General features: G+C 46.1%; 1 protein-coding gene across 1 annotated transcript; it reads right to left on the bottom strand.

Annotated features, from left to right (window-relative positions):
• Positions 1-4,045: 4,045 nt before the first annotated feature.
• Positions 4,046-11,129, bottom strand: LOC309357668 (uncharacterized protein). The gene is made up of 4 exons (XM_081890048.1): positions 10,872-11,129; positions 8,367-8,574; positions 6,970-7,028; positions 4,046-5,647 (listed from the first exon to the last, which is right to left on the bottom strand). The coding sequence occupies exons 1-4, from the start codon at positions 11,041-11,043 to the stop codon at positions 5,373-5,375; spliced, it is 714 nt and encodes a 237-aa protein (XP_081746174.1). The 5' UTR covers positions 11,044-11,129; the 3' UTR covers positions 4,046-5,372.
• Positions 11,130-13,308: the final 2,179 nt, after the last annotated feature.

Below are 13,308 nucleotides of genomic sequence, written 5' to 3'. Positions count from 1 at the left end.
GAGCGTGTTCTTATGCCCGAATTCTACAGGCCGGTTTCTCCCAGGCATCTGGTTGATCACTGTGAGAACAGGATACTGAAGTAGATGGGCCATTCACCTGATTAGCAGGCTCCTCTTATGTCCTTGTGTTATGGCTCCTTAATAGCCATAACAGTGTGTGGGTGTGTGAGAGAGAGAGAGGAAGAGGGAGAGGGAGAAGGCAGGACATTTTGTTCCATCAAGGGAGGTTTCATCCCATCATCTGACTGTGGCACAGCTATTGCTGAACAGGTGCTGGGGGAGAGAGGCATTACTCAGATGGTTAATGCTAGTATTTTTGGTTAATGGTTAATGCTAGTATTTTGTTGTGGGGTGTGGGAAGACTTCAGCAGTACTTAATGAGAGGTTCTTTCACTTGGAAACTCTTCCCCTAATCCTGAATGTGTGAGGAAACTGGCTGTGGTCCTTGGCAAAATTTGCATGACGCTTCTCAAGATGAAGGAGCAGGTTTTTGTCTATATTTGAATAAAGTTGGACGCCATTTTGAATTGAGTTGGCCAGCTGAATTTTTCAGAACCACACTGATTTTAACCACTGATTTCAAAATTGTTCTGATTTTTTTAAAAAATGTGGTTCCTTAGAATTCTACTTTCCACTAGTGCTCAGTAAATTGTGTAGTGGAGCCTTCAGGATGATTGAAGTTGGAACCCATAACCTCTCAAGAGCTCCTGGTTGAGTAACCCTGAGCTAAGATGAGGGAAGCTCCACAGCAGCTGACTAACTTCTGAGCGTGCTGTTGAAGACGCCTGATAGGAATGCAAGATAAAGAAACCAGCACCTCCTCTGTGCATCCCAGCCTTTGGGAATTTCCCCTGTTGTTTACCTGCCCAGTAACATCACCTGAGAGAGGCGGACCCGTGAGAAGCTGCAGTTCTGGATGGCGAATTCACTTGGGCTACAATCCTGCGCAGACATAAGACTTGTTGGGTATTTCTAAGTAAAATGTGCTTCTTTATCTGCGGCACAATCAAAGAGCAATCTATTCTGTTTTGGGGAAGTGACCACAAGGATTTTGTGGAGGAGTCTGGGATTGTTTAACTCTCTGTCCCTTTTACCATACAGAGTGACACCATATCCAGTAAGCCCTCCCTTGCCCAGAGTCCAGTCTGAGGGCCACACTTCCTGGGGGGGGGCACATGCCAGTGTTGGGCGAGGCCAGAGCAAAAGCAGGTGGCTCAGTGAATTTTACCTTTGTGCAGTAGACTTATTTCTATGCACACCCCTCTCTGTCTTCCACCCTGCAAAGAAAGAGGCATTATCAGATTTCAAATTCATATTCAAGGACGGTGTTATGGGATTAGGGGGTAAGCGTTTAAGCCCTCCAGGCTCTGCAAATCAGTTTCTAAACTCTCCCAGTCCGCGGAGCCATGGGTGCATGGCTACCTCAATCGCTGGCAGAATCCATCAGTGGGCGCTTCCGGAATTTATGCCAACATAAGAGTTCCTTAACGGAAACTCTCCTTCTGGATTCTCTGCGTGACAGTTTCCTGCGCGGAGTAGGCGTCCCCAGCGGAGGTCCTAAGACCTCCCCGCTGTCCTCACTGGAAGTATCTTGGAGCCATTCCTCCGACTGAGTTTCTGCAGGAACTCTCCCTCTCCCCCTGCTGGTTCCTTCCTCAGCATCCGAGGGTCTCCTAGCCTCCTTGAGCCCTTCCACCACCTGACTCTCTGATGGCAGTTCCCTGACAGACGGCTTCTCCCCATATGAGCCCACCTGGACCCTGAGATCATCCGCTGAGGCCCTTCTTCATGTGCCTCCTCCACGAGAGGGCGGCAGCACAAGAACAGACCTGTTCTATGGTGGCTCCCCATTTGTGGAATGCTCTCCCCAGGGAGGTTCGCCTGGCCCCTTCATGATACATCTTAAGGTGCCAGGCAAAAACATTCCTCTTCAACCAGGCCTTTGGCTGATTGATATTGGGTCGTCTTTGTTTTTATTTCTATTATGTATTCTGTGTTTTTTATATTGTCATTTTTTGTTGTGAAAAATGATCAATCAATCAATCAATCAATCAATCCAGGCTGGCAAAAACACACAATGAGAGTATGAAGCAGGTTCTCTTATTTCAAAAAAGAGGATTAGAGAAATTAATGAAAAGAAGATGTCTGTCAGTCTCTATTAGTAATGATAGACAAGTAGAGCCTCCCAATTCAGGAGCAGTTGCCAAAAAAGGACTCTTGCCTTTGCTTGTAGGCTTCCAGGAGGCATCCTCCATCCATGTGGAATTCGGGGCTGGGGTGGGGGGCTAGGGAAGGGAGCAGGCAAGACTCCCAGAGGAATCATAGAATCATAGAGTTGGAAGAGACCACAAGGGCCATCGAGTCCAACCCCCTGCCAAGCAGGAAACACCATCAGAGCACTCCTGACATATGGTTGTCAAGCCTCTGCAAGGAGTACCGGTAGCTTGTCACTTGGGCCTCTGCAGTTACTTGAAGGATTGCCACTTTTTACATTTCCAGAGCATTTCCCCATTGCCAATCAATCTAACCTAATCCAACTTTCGTCATGCTGGACTACAATTCCCATCAGCCCCAGCCAGTGCATGCTGTGAGAGTGGCAGTGCAGTCCCAAAATATACGGAGGGCCCTGTTTTAAGAATTCTAAGGTCTCAAATATACAACAAATATTCATAAATGCACACATATCTCAATATATGAACCATGTGTCTGATCAGGAGAGCAATCCTGAAGCCATTTCAACTCTCCCAATGACCTCAAATACTCCTCTGCAGTAAGCGAGGCAAATGGGGAAAGCCTTGCCATTGTCTTTTTGCTTACAAATCCTGTTTTAAGGGCGTATTTGTGTATGACTTGGTGAGCCTGTGACCTGGATCCAGGAACTAAAGTATTAACCACCACTAAAGAATGGCCAGGCTGCCCAGGTAATGCAATCAGTGATCATTATCAGGTATCCTGACAGACAGAATTTCTGCTGTAGACTGCCTGCTATGATGTATGTATGATGATTTTGGGGTGCCCTTTGGCGAAGGGGGTTGGGCAATGTCAAAAGTCTTTAAAGGTTCCTGCTCACTTTTGGTCAGGGTCTCTCCCTCCTTGGAAGGCGAGGAGGGAACTCTGTTGCAACAGAAAAATAAATATCTGCCTTGCTTTCCACTAGATCCTGCCTCCATCCATTCTTCTCTGACTGATCTTGGACTTAGGGGACTCAGAGTCCCTTGGGGAGATGGGCAACAAAACCTAAACCCCAATTTTTACATCAGTGCCAGGTTGGCATAGGACACCACAATCAATCCTAAGTGTGCTTACTTGAAAATTAACTCCATCAAAACCAATGGAATCAATCCCAAAAAGTATGTCTGGGAGCATTAAAATATATCATGATTTTCCTTTCAGAAATCTAACACATGGGACCATTTCCACACCACCCAGAGGCACTTGGCACCATCTTTGCTGTTGACCTCCCCTGTACGACAGTATTATTATTATTTTTCTGGTTAACTATACAGAGTTTTGACCAGTTGGATCCTCTTGCTGTTTCTAAAGTACACAGGGTAACAACTCCCGTTTGCCAATGTGCCGCTGAATGAAAAGGGTATAATTGTGTTCACTTCTTTTAGCACCTCAAGTGATCTGCAATATCCTAGTCCTCATTAAAATGGATCAGGCGTCCCGCGGCACCAATAAATCCCGTTGTTATTCTGCAGCCTCAAACGAATGTCAACATAAAGCAGGGGAGGGGAGGTCGGCTTCCTGGCTGAAACTGGCTTGGAAAGGTTGTTACAGCAAAAGAGGCAGCATTTGCCTGGGGGGCAGGAAAAAAAAACCCATTCCAAAAAGTCATGGCTGTGACTTTTAACGCTGGCATAACTAAAAAGGGAGGATTTAACCTTGTTCTTTCAGAGACTTTTGCTCATGACCTTGAGAAGTATATAAACCAGCTGAAACTGAGCCACTAATGTGCTCCTTTTCTAACCCTTTGCTCAGCTGTCCATTCCTCACTCACTACCCTCTCCCCCCTGCAACACCCCCCAAAAGAAGGCCACAGTTATATATAGGACATTGTGAAGCAGTTTTATTGAACCAGGGTCTTTCAAATACAATACATTTCCAAAATACATTTCCCTGAGGAAACACAGTCTGTAACAAAAGCCACTGGCAGCAAACCCAGCCTATCTTTCTGTGGAAGCCCACAATTAACCACCAATAGACTTGGTTCATCCTTCATCTCTCTTGATTCCACCCCATTTTCCTCTCTGCATACAACTTATGGAAACAGTAGGGTAAGCACTTCTTAAGAAGCAGAGGAGTTATCCGAGTATTTCAGAGCAAATAAATACAGTATTTTACAGTCCATGGGGGTTGCCCTGCCAGCAGGGGGCTCATAAGAGTTAATATACATACAGTAAATGAAGGGGCCTCCCTTAATCTGCATAACATCTACTGATGGTTGTTTCAGAAGCTGAAGAAAGGGTGCAATTTCAAATTTGGCACATGGGCATTCAGTTCTGCTTGGCACATGGGCATTCGCATCTGTGTTTAAATGGAAACGCCGGTTTTTCTTTCCTCTATCACAGAAAATAAAATATGGGAAAGGGGTGTGTGCATGTGTGTGGTGTCAGAATTTTGGAACAGCCTTCTTGAACTACATGGAGGTACAAAACGCTGCTTCCTTTGTTCGTGGTGTATAGTGGATATTCTCAATGGACCAGCCTTTCCTTCCATTCTGCAGTGCCTGCCTGTGTCATCCAGTCAAATATCCTCCAAGGATAGAGACCAGTTTCCTAGCACTTCTCTTTCAGAGAACTGGAAGAATTTTTTTTGGGGGGGTGGGGATGTGGGATGCACAGAAGGAACTGTTGAGATGCTTCCATTCCTAAGGTTGCATCATTGTCCCAAGCCTGATAAAATAATATTAACTTAAAATTTCTGGTCTATTCCTACTCTTGCCATGGAAGATCTTAGCAGCACTGGATCCATATCCAACAGGCAGAGTTAAGTCTGTTGATTATTTAGCTTATTATTATATTTTTGTCCCCTAGGCAGGGAAAAAGAAATAAAGAAGAGACAAAGTTTTGATCTTGCTCCCAGCCCCCTAAAGGCATGAGCCCTCTCTCTTTAGATGTCTCTCAGTACAGCTACCTGCTGCCATATCTTCTAAGTCAGCAGCTGGGCTATATTAGGGATTGATGAAATAAATGTGCAAATAAAGATGCATAATGGTGTGGAGGGGAAAGAGAGTTGCAGGTGAAGGCAGGGAGGGAGGGATTTCCTTCTCAAGGAGACCAGCCACCTTCACGTTCTGTTTGGAAGGAAAGGTGGCCACACATGAGAGGAAAGCAGGGAATGCGTGTTGTGGGGATTCGGGATTCAGCTTAGGAGAGGAGCTTGAAGCCCAGTGAGACGGAGAGGAGCTGCAGGAATGCCAGGAGGAAGGAGCTGCCTTGAGCTGCAGAGGCCGAGCCTTTGGGACCTTGTGTCCACTGGTGGGAGGAAGCGAAGTTATGGTGGTGGACGGTGCTGGCGTTGAGGAGGACGTGGGCATCGGTCGGGTTGCTGTGAAGCATCGGATTGTGGGAAGCAGGGGTGCTGGTGTCAGGGCGAGGGGTGGCGGAGGAGGACACCGATCTGATGCTGGTGGTTGTTGTGTCTGAAAGAAACAAATCAGATTAGCCAAGCTGTTGCGGCTTAGCAGAAAAGGATCTGTAGGTGGACTGGGGTGGGGGGAAGGCCTGAGTTCAAAGCCCTCACATAAATCAAGGCCTGAGGCGGCAGGAAGGGAAGTGGCCCAGTGTTCTGTAGGCAGAAGGTTCCCAAGGTCACTTTCCAGCCTCTCCAGGCAGGTCTGGGGAAATACTGCCAGGCTGAAATCCTGGAGAGCCCTTGCCAGTGAGAGCAGTGTATATCAGCTTTCCCTAACCTGGTGTCCTTCTGATACTTTTGACTCCAGGTGTCAACAACTCCTATCAGCCCAGAATGTAAGAATGCACAACAAGCCTGCTGGATCAGGCCAGTGGCTCAGCCAGTCCAGCACCCTGTTCTCACAGGGGCCAGCCAGACACTTGTGGGGGGAAGCCTGAAAGGTAGTAAAGGTAAAGGGACCCCTGACCATTAGATCACGTCGTGACTGAGTCTGGGGTTGCGGCGCTCATCTCGCTTTATTGGCCGAGGGAGCCGGTGTACAGCTTCCGGGTCATGTGGCCAGCATGACTGAGCAGCTTCTGGCGAACCAGAGCAGTGCATGGAAACGCTGTTTACCTTCCCGCTGGAGTGGTACCTATTTATCTACTTGCGCTTTGACGTGCTTTCAAAATGCTAGGTTGGCAGGAGCAGGGACTGAACAACTAGAGCTCACCCCATCTGGGGATTTGAACTGCCAACCTTCTGATCGGCAAGTCCTAGGCTCTGTGGTTTAACCCACAATGCCACCCGCGTCCCTTAGCATGAAAGGTATGCAGGAGCAAAACAGCACTCTGCCCACCTGCAATTTCCAAAAAAGTGATATTCAGCAGTGTAATAGCCAGCTCAGCAGCCTAAAATTTCTGGGGAAGCCTGGCGCAGATAATACTATATGGTCTGATGGTCTGACAGTGTAAGACAGCTTACTAGGTTGTTTCCCACCGGCTAAACAGGAATTGCATCAACTTCCCCTCCTGCCAATCTTTGAAAGAATTGCCCTGAGATTGAGATTGAAGTTGGGCTATGTTAGCCAATAGTAGCCACCTCCCCCCCCATTGTTTAGATGGAAGAGAGAGGGTGGGGTTGAGAGAGAGGTTGCTTTGGATGTTACATAAGAAGAGCTCTGCTGGATCAGGCCATTGGCCCATCAGTATCCTGCTCTCACAGCAGCCAACAAAATGTATTCTCTCATAGGAAGCCTTCAAACAGGATCTGAATGCAACCGCACTCTACCCATTTACAATTCCCGACAGACTGACACTGGAGGGAGACCTTGTTTTCTCACAAAATTACCTCTTGCCAGGGTCTGAGTTTGCAGCAGGGTTGTTCCATTGGCAAAGACGACAAAAGACCTGTTGGGAAACAAACAGAAAATGAGGATCATGAATGGTGGAGGAGAGAAGCTGTGAAATGATAGCCAAACAGCACTTCTGTTAAAAATGGGGGAGGGGATGCGGTGATGCCTGAACCCCATTTTAGCTGGCATTTGGAGAAGGAAAAAAAAATAATAAGGGCTTCCTTTTCATTTGTGCCTGAGCAACTATGCTGATAACTTTTAGGAGCAAGCGTAGGAGATATGGATAGTTATTGCTAGTGTAATTTATCTGCATATGATCTTTCTTCAGCCAATTGGCATTTCTTGGTGATCATTACAGAAAAAGGGGGAAATGAATCTTAAGCTTTGCTATAGAGCACTCAATATAAATTAAAGCAAGCATATCCATCAGACAGGCATGAGGTGGCAGGCTGATATATGCCCCTTTGGATAAAGCAGTGCCTCGTTATACAAAACCACATTTTGTGCCGTAAATTTATGTCTTATGTTTTGCACTTAGGAGTCACACAGCTCTCCCTGCCAGCAAGGAAACACCAGGCTTTGTGTCTGGAAGTGTTGCAACCTCTTGACAAACCCTTTGCCTAAAGCAGAAGGACTCCCAGGTGCAGTCCCCAGCAGCTCCAGGTAGGCCCGGTACAGATCCCCTGTCTTAAACTCTGTACGGCCGCTGCCAGTCTGGGTAAGCAACACTAAGCTAGATAGACCAGTGGTTTGATTTGCTGTGAGACAGTTCCTATGAAAGCAGAGGATAATAAAAGCCCTCCCCTCAAAGGAAAAACCAGAGAATTCAAACAATTCAGCCTTCTTGATTTAAGTAATAAATTTTGATGTCTTCTCATAGCAGAAATTAGCAAGTTCCTCCACTGTTATCGCTTACACACACACACACGCCCCCAACTATCAGATAATTGCTCTGATTAGTTCCCCCAGTCTCACCCTTCCGTTAAAATTCAGTTCTAACTTAGATTGGCATAGTTAGTGCCTTTTGGCCTTGCAGAAGAAGCCACCCCACTATCTGTGAGAAGCTCACATGTCAGTCATGAAGGCCATGGCCATTATTCGACATTTCCTGTCCACAGGGACCTTCCCTTTACACATGGAGCTTTTGTTTAGGGGCTGAAAGTGCTTAATAGACCACAAATTTGTCCAAGCTTTTTGGGGAGGGAGAAAAATTCCTGCATCTATGTCACTGTCTCTGAACGCCAATGCCATTTTAGGAACCCTAAGCTCCTCTGTGGTAATTCAAGAGACAACTGTATTGAGAAACAATACATTTGTTGGTAGTGTGAGGCTGTAGACCCCTTGGGGCAGGGACTCTTTGGTGCAGAAAAGGCCCAGTGGTCAGGATTCTTACTTTATGAGCACAGATTCCATGTTGGCATTGGGGGCCGTCCAGCGAGTTCGGGTGCTGCTGCCGCTGGAGACGTTTTTCTCCACCAGGTTTTCGACGCCACTGCAGCTGATGGGTTTGTTTTCACTTTCCCACAGACCACTGGAGCCGTCTTCAGAAGGCACGGCTTGCAGGATGACGGAAGTGCTGTTGTCAATTCCAGTAATGGTGACTGCAGAGAGAGTGGGAGAAATCACATTTTTACTGGGAAACTCAGGGATGGGGGCAGAGGGAGGAAAGACCTTGATGTGATACTGGGAGAAAAAATCCAGAAAGCCCACAGCAGGGCCAAAGGAAACCAAGAAACTACAGAAAAGCAAATGCATCATTGTGGGATGTGCCGTTGTGGCATCATTTGTACAAAAAAGCGAAGACAAACAGCAGCTGCTGTATGTAGCAATGATGATCTGGGGAAATCTGAATCCTTTGTCTCATGTGGCCTTAGGCAAAGCCCCTCTTAAGCATCAGTTTCCCTATCTGCAGTATGGGTGCGATAAAACCGACCTATCTTAACAGGGTTGCATTGGAAGGATTACAGCGAGATAACGCACACAAACAGCTTTAAGTTCTTCTTATCATTGCTGTTGATTTATTATTATTTCCATAGCTTTGTGTGTCGTGATTTAGATGGTTAGAATTCATGGAGCCTAGAAGCCATCTGAATCTTTTGACTAAATTTATTCAAAATGTGGTGTTTTGTTTTTGTTTTAAATCTTGCCTCTCCTAAGCTTGAGGCAGCTTGTGACATTGAGGGGAATGAGTGCAAACATTTCATTAGAAAAGAAGCAGGAACAGGAAATCTGAGCATATGATACACTTTTCTAAAGGGGAAAAAAGGCACTAGGTTTCTTCTTGCCTACGCGCCATATACTTCATTCAAGACCCCCAACTCTAAACCTCCTGGTGTATGGAGACTGGCATGAGAGAGCCAGTTCAGCATAGACAGAGACCAAGGATCAAATCGCCACTCAGACATGAAGCTCCTTGGATGACCTTGGTCATTCTCTCTCAGCCAAGACAACCTCACAGGGTTGTGAGGATAAAAGGGAGGTACAATCGGATATTTGAAAACTGCTGCCCTTGTCAGAGATCTGGACTTGGCTACTAGAGGTTCTTGCGCTGAAATGTGTGACCCTCATTGCAGCCACGGACAGCTAACCTTTTCATGCCTTCCTTCATCTTGCTGGACCAGGGAAACTGGCTAGCCTAGATGTCTCAAGAAGAGGCTCTCCCACAGCCGCTTGCAATGCAGCTTATTAAATTTGGGCTTCATTAGTGAACAGCAAGCTTTCATTTGGGGAAGATAAAAACTGGGGCATCGTCATCCCACACGGGGACTAAAAATAATATTTGGAAATGGCAAGGGTGACACACCGTGTTCCACCCTGGGTGGGGCTGTGGGTCAAATCCCTGTTAGGGCAGCTCAGTCTATCAGGTTAAATGGCACAGTAGTCATTGTGCAAGAAATGCATGATCAAAATTGGGGAAACTCTTTGGGCACTAAAAAAATTAATACTGAATATGTTAGGTCTCATTCTCAAGTGGTGTGAATCAATATTTTGTTCCCTTCCAATATAATCTATGCTGCTTTCATATCATTTTGTCCTTCGGGGTATTCTTTTGGTATTCATTTAAAAATTATTCATTTATTATAAAATTTAAAGTCCACCATTTCTACCAAAGGAAGATTGGGTCCTTTTTTAGCTGAAACCCGTAGGACCTTTGCATTACAGTTTAGTGACAGGCTGATAAGAGCATTACAATATTACTACTATACTACTACTACTATTACTGCAGTTTTTGTGTGTGCAAAGACCTTAATAAACCACCTCTTCCCACTTTGCAGCAAACCTGTGAAATAGGCCATTATGGCCCCATTTTACAGATGGGAGACTGTGGCCAAGAGATAGTGGCATAGATCCAAGCCCATCCATCAGCTCCATGGCTGGCAGATTCACACCCTTTTGCCCAGCACTGACTTACAGGCTACTTCAGAATTGCTCTTTCTGTATCTGACATCAACCACAATGCCTCTAGAAAGAATAGATCGCCTAACACAATGGGTTGCATTCCAGATATTGCTGGACTTCAGATCCCAACAGACCCAGCCAGCACAGAGATGAAGGCATATGTAGTCCAAAATCTGGAGGACACCACATTGGCTCCCCCTTCCTTGTTCTTTTGGTTTTGGTCATCCCATTAGACTGTGCATCAAACCCCACAAATACCGTATCTTCCATCCCATGTCTTTTCTGAGCTTCTCTAGGTCACTGCAGCAAGGCTAGCTTAAAATCTCAACAAGCCCTGCATTCACGGGCTGGTGGTGAGACTGGGTCCACAAGGCAAGGGTGCCCCAAAATGGCAGAACACCCTTTGGATCCCAAAGATGGCCAAAGGCAGGTTAGCTCTGAACACACAAACAGGAATGCCAAGACGCAACAGCAGCCCTGGAGACAAAGTGCAACTTACCTGTGTAGATGGCACTTGGTTTGAAATAAGCAGGTTCCACGTTCAGCTTGTAAGCGCCCCGCGTAACGGTCTTCTTGACGATATCACAAGGCGCCTGCTGAAGATAAGCAGGCGAAACAAACAGTGCCCCAAGGAAGACAAGCTGCAACATGGTGGACTTGAAGCTAGGCATGATCAGGTTGGGTTTTTCTTCTCCTCTCTGATTTCTCTTCAGGACCTGCCTGCCTTGTTGTACCTGAGATCTGGAGAGGGACCATAACTCACAGGGCTATTTATACTGCCAGGCAGATGCAAATTACCTTCCTTCCACACCCTCATCAGTGGGAAGTTTCACAGGGTGACACATTTGGGCATGTGCCCTCCCTCCTCTTTACCTGCCTCTGCACCTCAGCATCTGAATGGCCTGTCTGGAGTAAGGGGGTGGGGAAAAGAGATTCACAAACCAACTGGGAGCAGGGAGGTTTCTGCTCCTGGTGTCTCACTAGAAATGTATGTGGGCATGTGTGATCCTGTCTTTGCATGCCATGTCTCAAGAGCCAGTCCTAGAAATGGATGGGGGTGGGAGATACCAGGTAACCAGATGGGTCTTTGTTGTGGGAAGACGAAAACGGGTGCTCTTTTGATGCCTGAAAGTTGGCGTCAAAATACCAGTCTGCATCCCCCACACCAGGGTCATTGAATCCAGATTTTCCTAAATTAAGAAGACCTGCTGACACCAACCCCATTTTTTTTTGCATTTTCTCAGTGATCTGTTTTTAATATCAAGCTCCCATCACTTGAAGTCTTTTGGAAGTGAAAAAGAGGAAGGAAAAATTTGCTTTTAATCTTGTTTTAAAGTTGTATTTCAATCAATTGTTTTTATATCGGGTGTTAGCCGCCCTGAGCCCGGTCTTGGCTGGGGAGGGCGGGGTATAAATACAATTTATTATTTATTATTAGTAGTATTTTGTTGTTTTGCTAACAATTACACACACACACACATTAATGGACCTTAGTTAGTCATGTTTATTAATTTCAATGGGTCTGCTCTGGCAGTAAGAGCTGTTCAACAGTGGAATTTGCTGCCAAGGAGTGTGGTGGAGTCTCCTTCTTTGGAGGTCTTTAAGCAGAGGCTTGACAACCATATGTCAGGAGTGCTCTGATGGTGTTTCCTGCTTGGCAGGGGGTTGGACTTGATGGCCCTTGTGGTCTCTTCCAACTCTATGATTCTATGATTCTAATCTAGATATTCAGGGCATTCCAAAGGAATGCCACATGCGCTATCTTTTCGTCATACAACAACCTTGTAAGGAAGGTCAGTGCTATTATCTTCATTATTTACTTAAGGGAGGGGGGAAATGGTCACAAAAGAAGGACATGAATCAGGTTTAGAATTTGAGGTTTAGTAAACTTCATTTACATTCATTTGCTTGTGATGGAATCAGTCCTTTTTCTGGGGGTACGCAGGGGTACGCATACCCCTAAACATTTTGTCAATCTTTGTACTTTTGTCCATTTACTGTATTAATTTCCCCCGATTTGAACTATAAAATGGTGGTTTTCTTGAGTCAAAATGAGAGTACCCCTAAACATTTTTTTAGGGAAAAAAAAAGCACTGGATGGAATATAATAGAAGAAGAGAATAGGAGGTTGCCTTTGTTTTTAGAAGTTCCAGCACAGGTAATGTCACAGCAGTGGCCTTCTTACAAAAAAGATTCCCTCCAGAGGAAAACAGGGAAGATGACATTTACGGGCACATCTGAAGACCGCAAAGCACAGGACTTCATTCCTACTTTGTACCAGGGGCCTAGTTTTTAGCACACTGAGGATGCAGAGGCACTGTGCATTTAAAGCACATGGAAACTGTAATTTTCCTCTCACAGAGCTATAATCCCCAGCACACTTAACAAACTACAGTTCCCAGCATTCTTTGAGGAGGGGGGATGTTGTGTATGCAGCCTGGGACGTGCTGATCCAGAGCCCTGTAGTGCATCCAGCTAACACACTCTCCTCTGGAGAAATATGGCTCCTCTCTTTCATGACCTTCTCCTCTGTCTCCCATCTACTTCCATAACAAACGCCACACATCTGGTCAACAGTTCTATTGCTGACAGCTTCCTGCTGAGAGCTGGAACTCTGGGTGAAATTTCCATGACCTCCCAGCAGCTCAGACCCATGTGGAGTGGGCAAAAACATCAGCAGTTGGTTTGAGCCCACTGTGGCACCATGTGTGTGGCACTGAGGCCTTCTCAAAAACCAATATAGCCTTGAAAACTAAAGCTAAAACGAGAGCTAAAATTCCACAGTGGAATTCTAGACACCCGTCCCCAGAAGGTCCTGGTGGGAAGCCTGTCCAAAAGATCAGGAACTTTTCCATGACTTCATCCCAGACTTAATTACACCCTTTACCCCCTCCCTTCCTTTGAGGTAGATGATTAACTCCTCCGCTGGGTTTCTT

Source organism: Podarcis melisellensis (genome assembly GCF_964234715.1).
Source record: "Podarcis melisellensis genome assembly, chromosome: 15".
NCBI lineage: Eukaryota > Metazoa > Chordata > Lepidosauria > Squamata > Lacertidae > Podarcis > Podarcis melisellensis.
The sequence above is the reverse complement of the archived record's forward strand: the minus strand, read 5'-3'. Positions and strand labels throughout refer to the sequence as shown.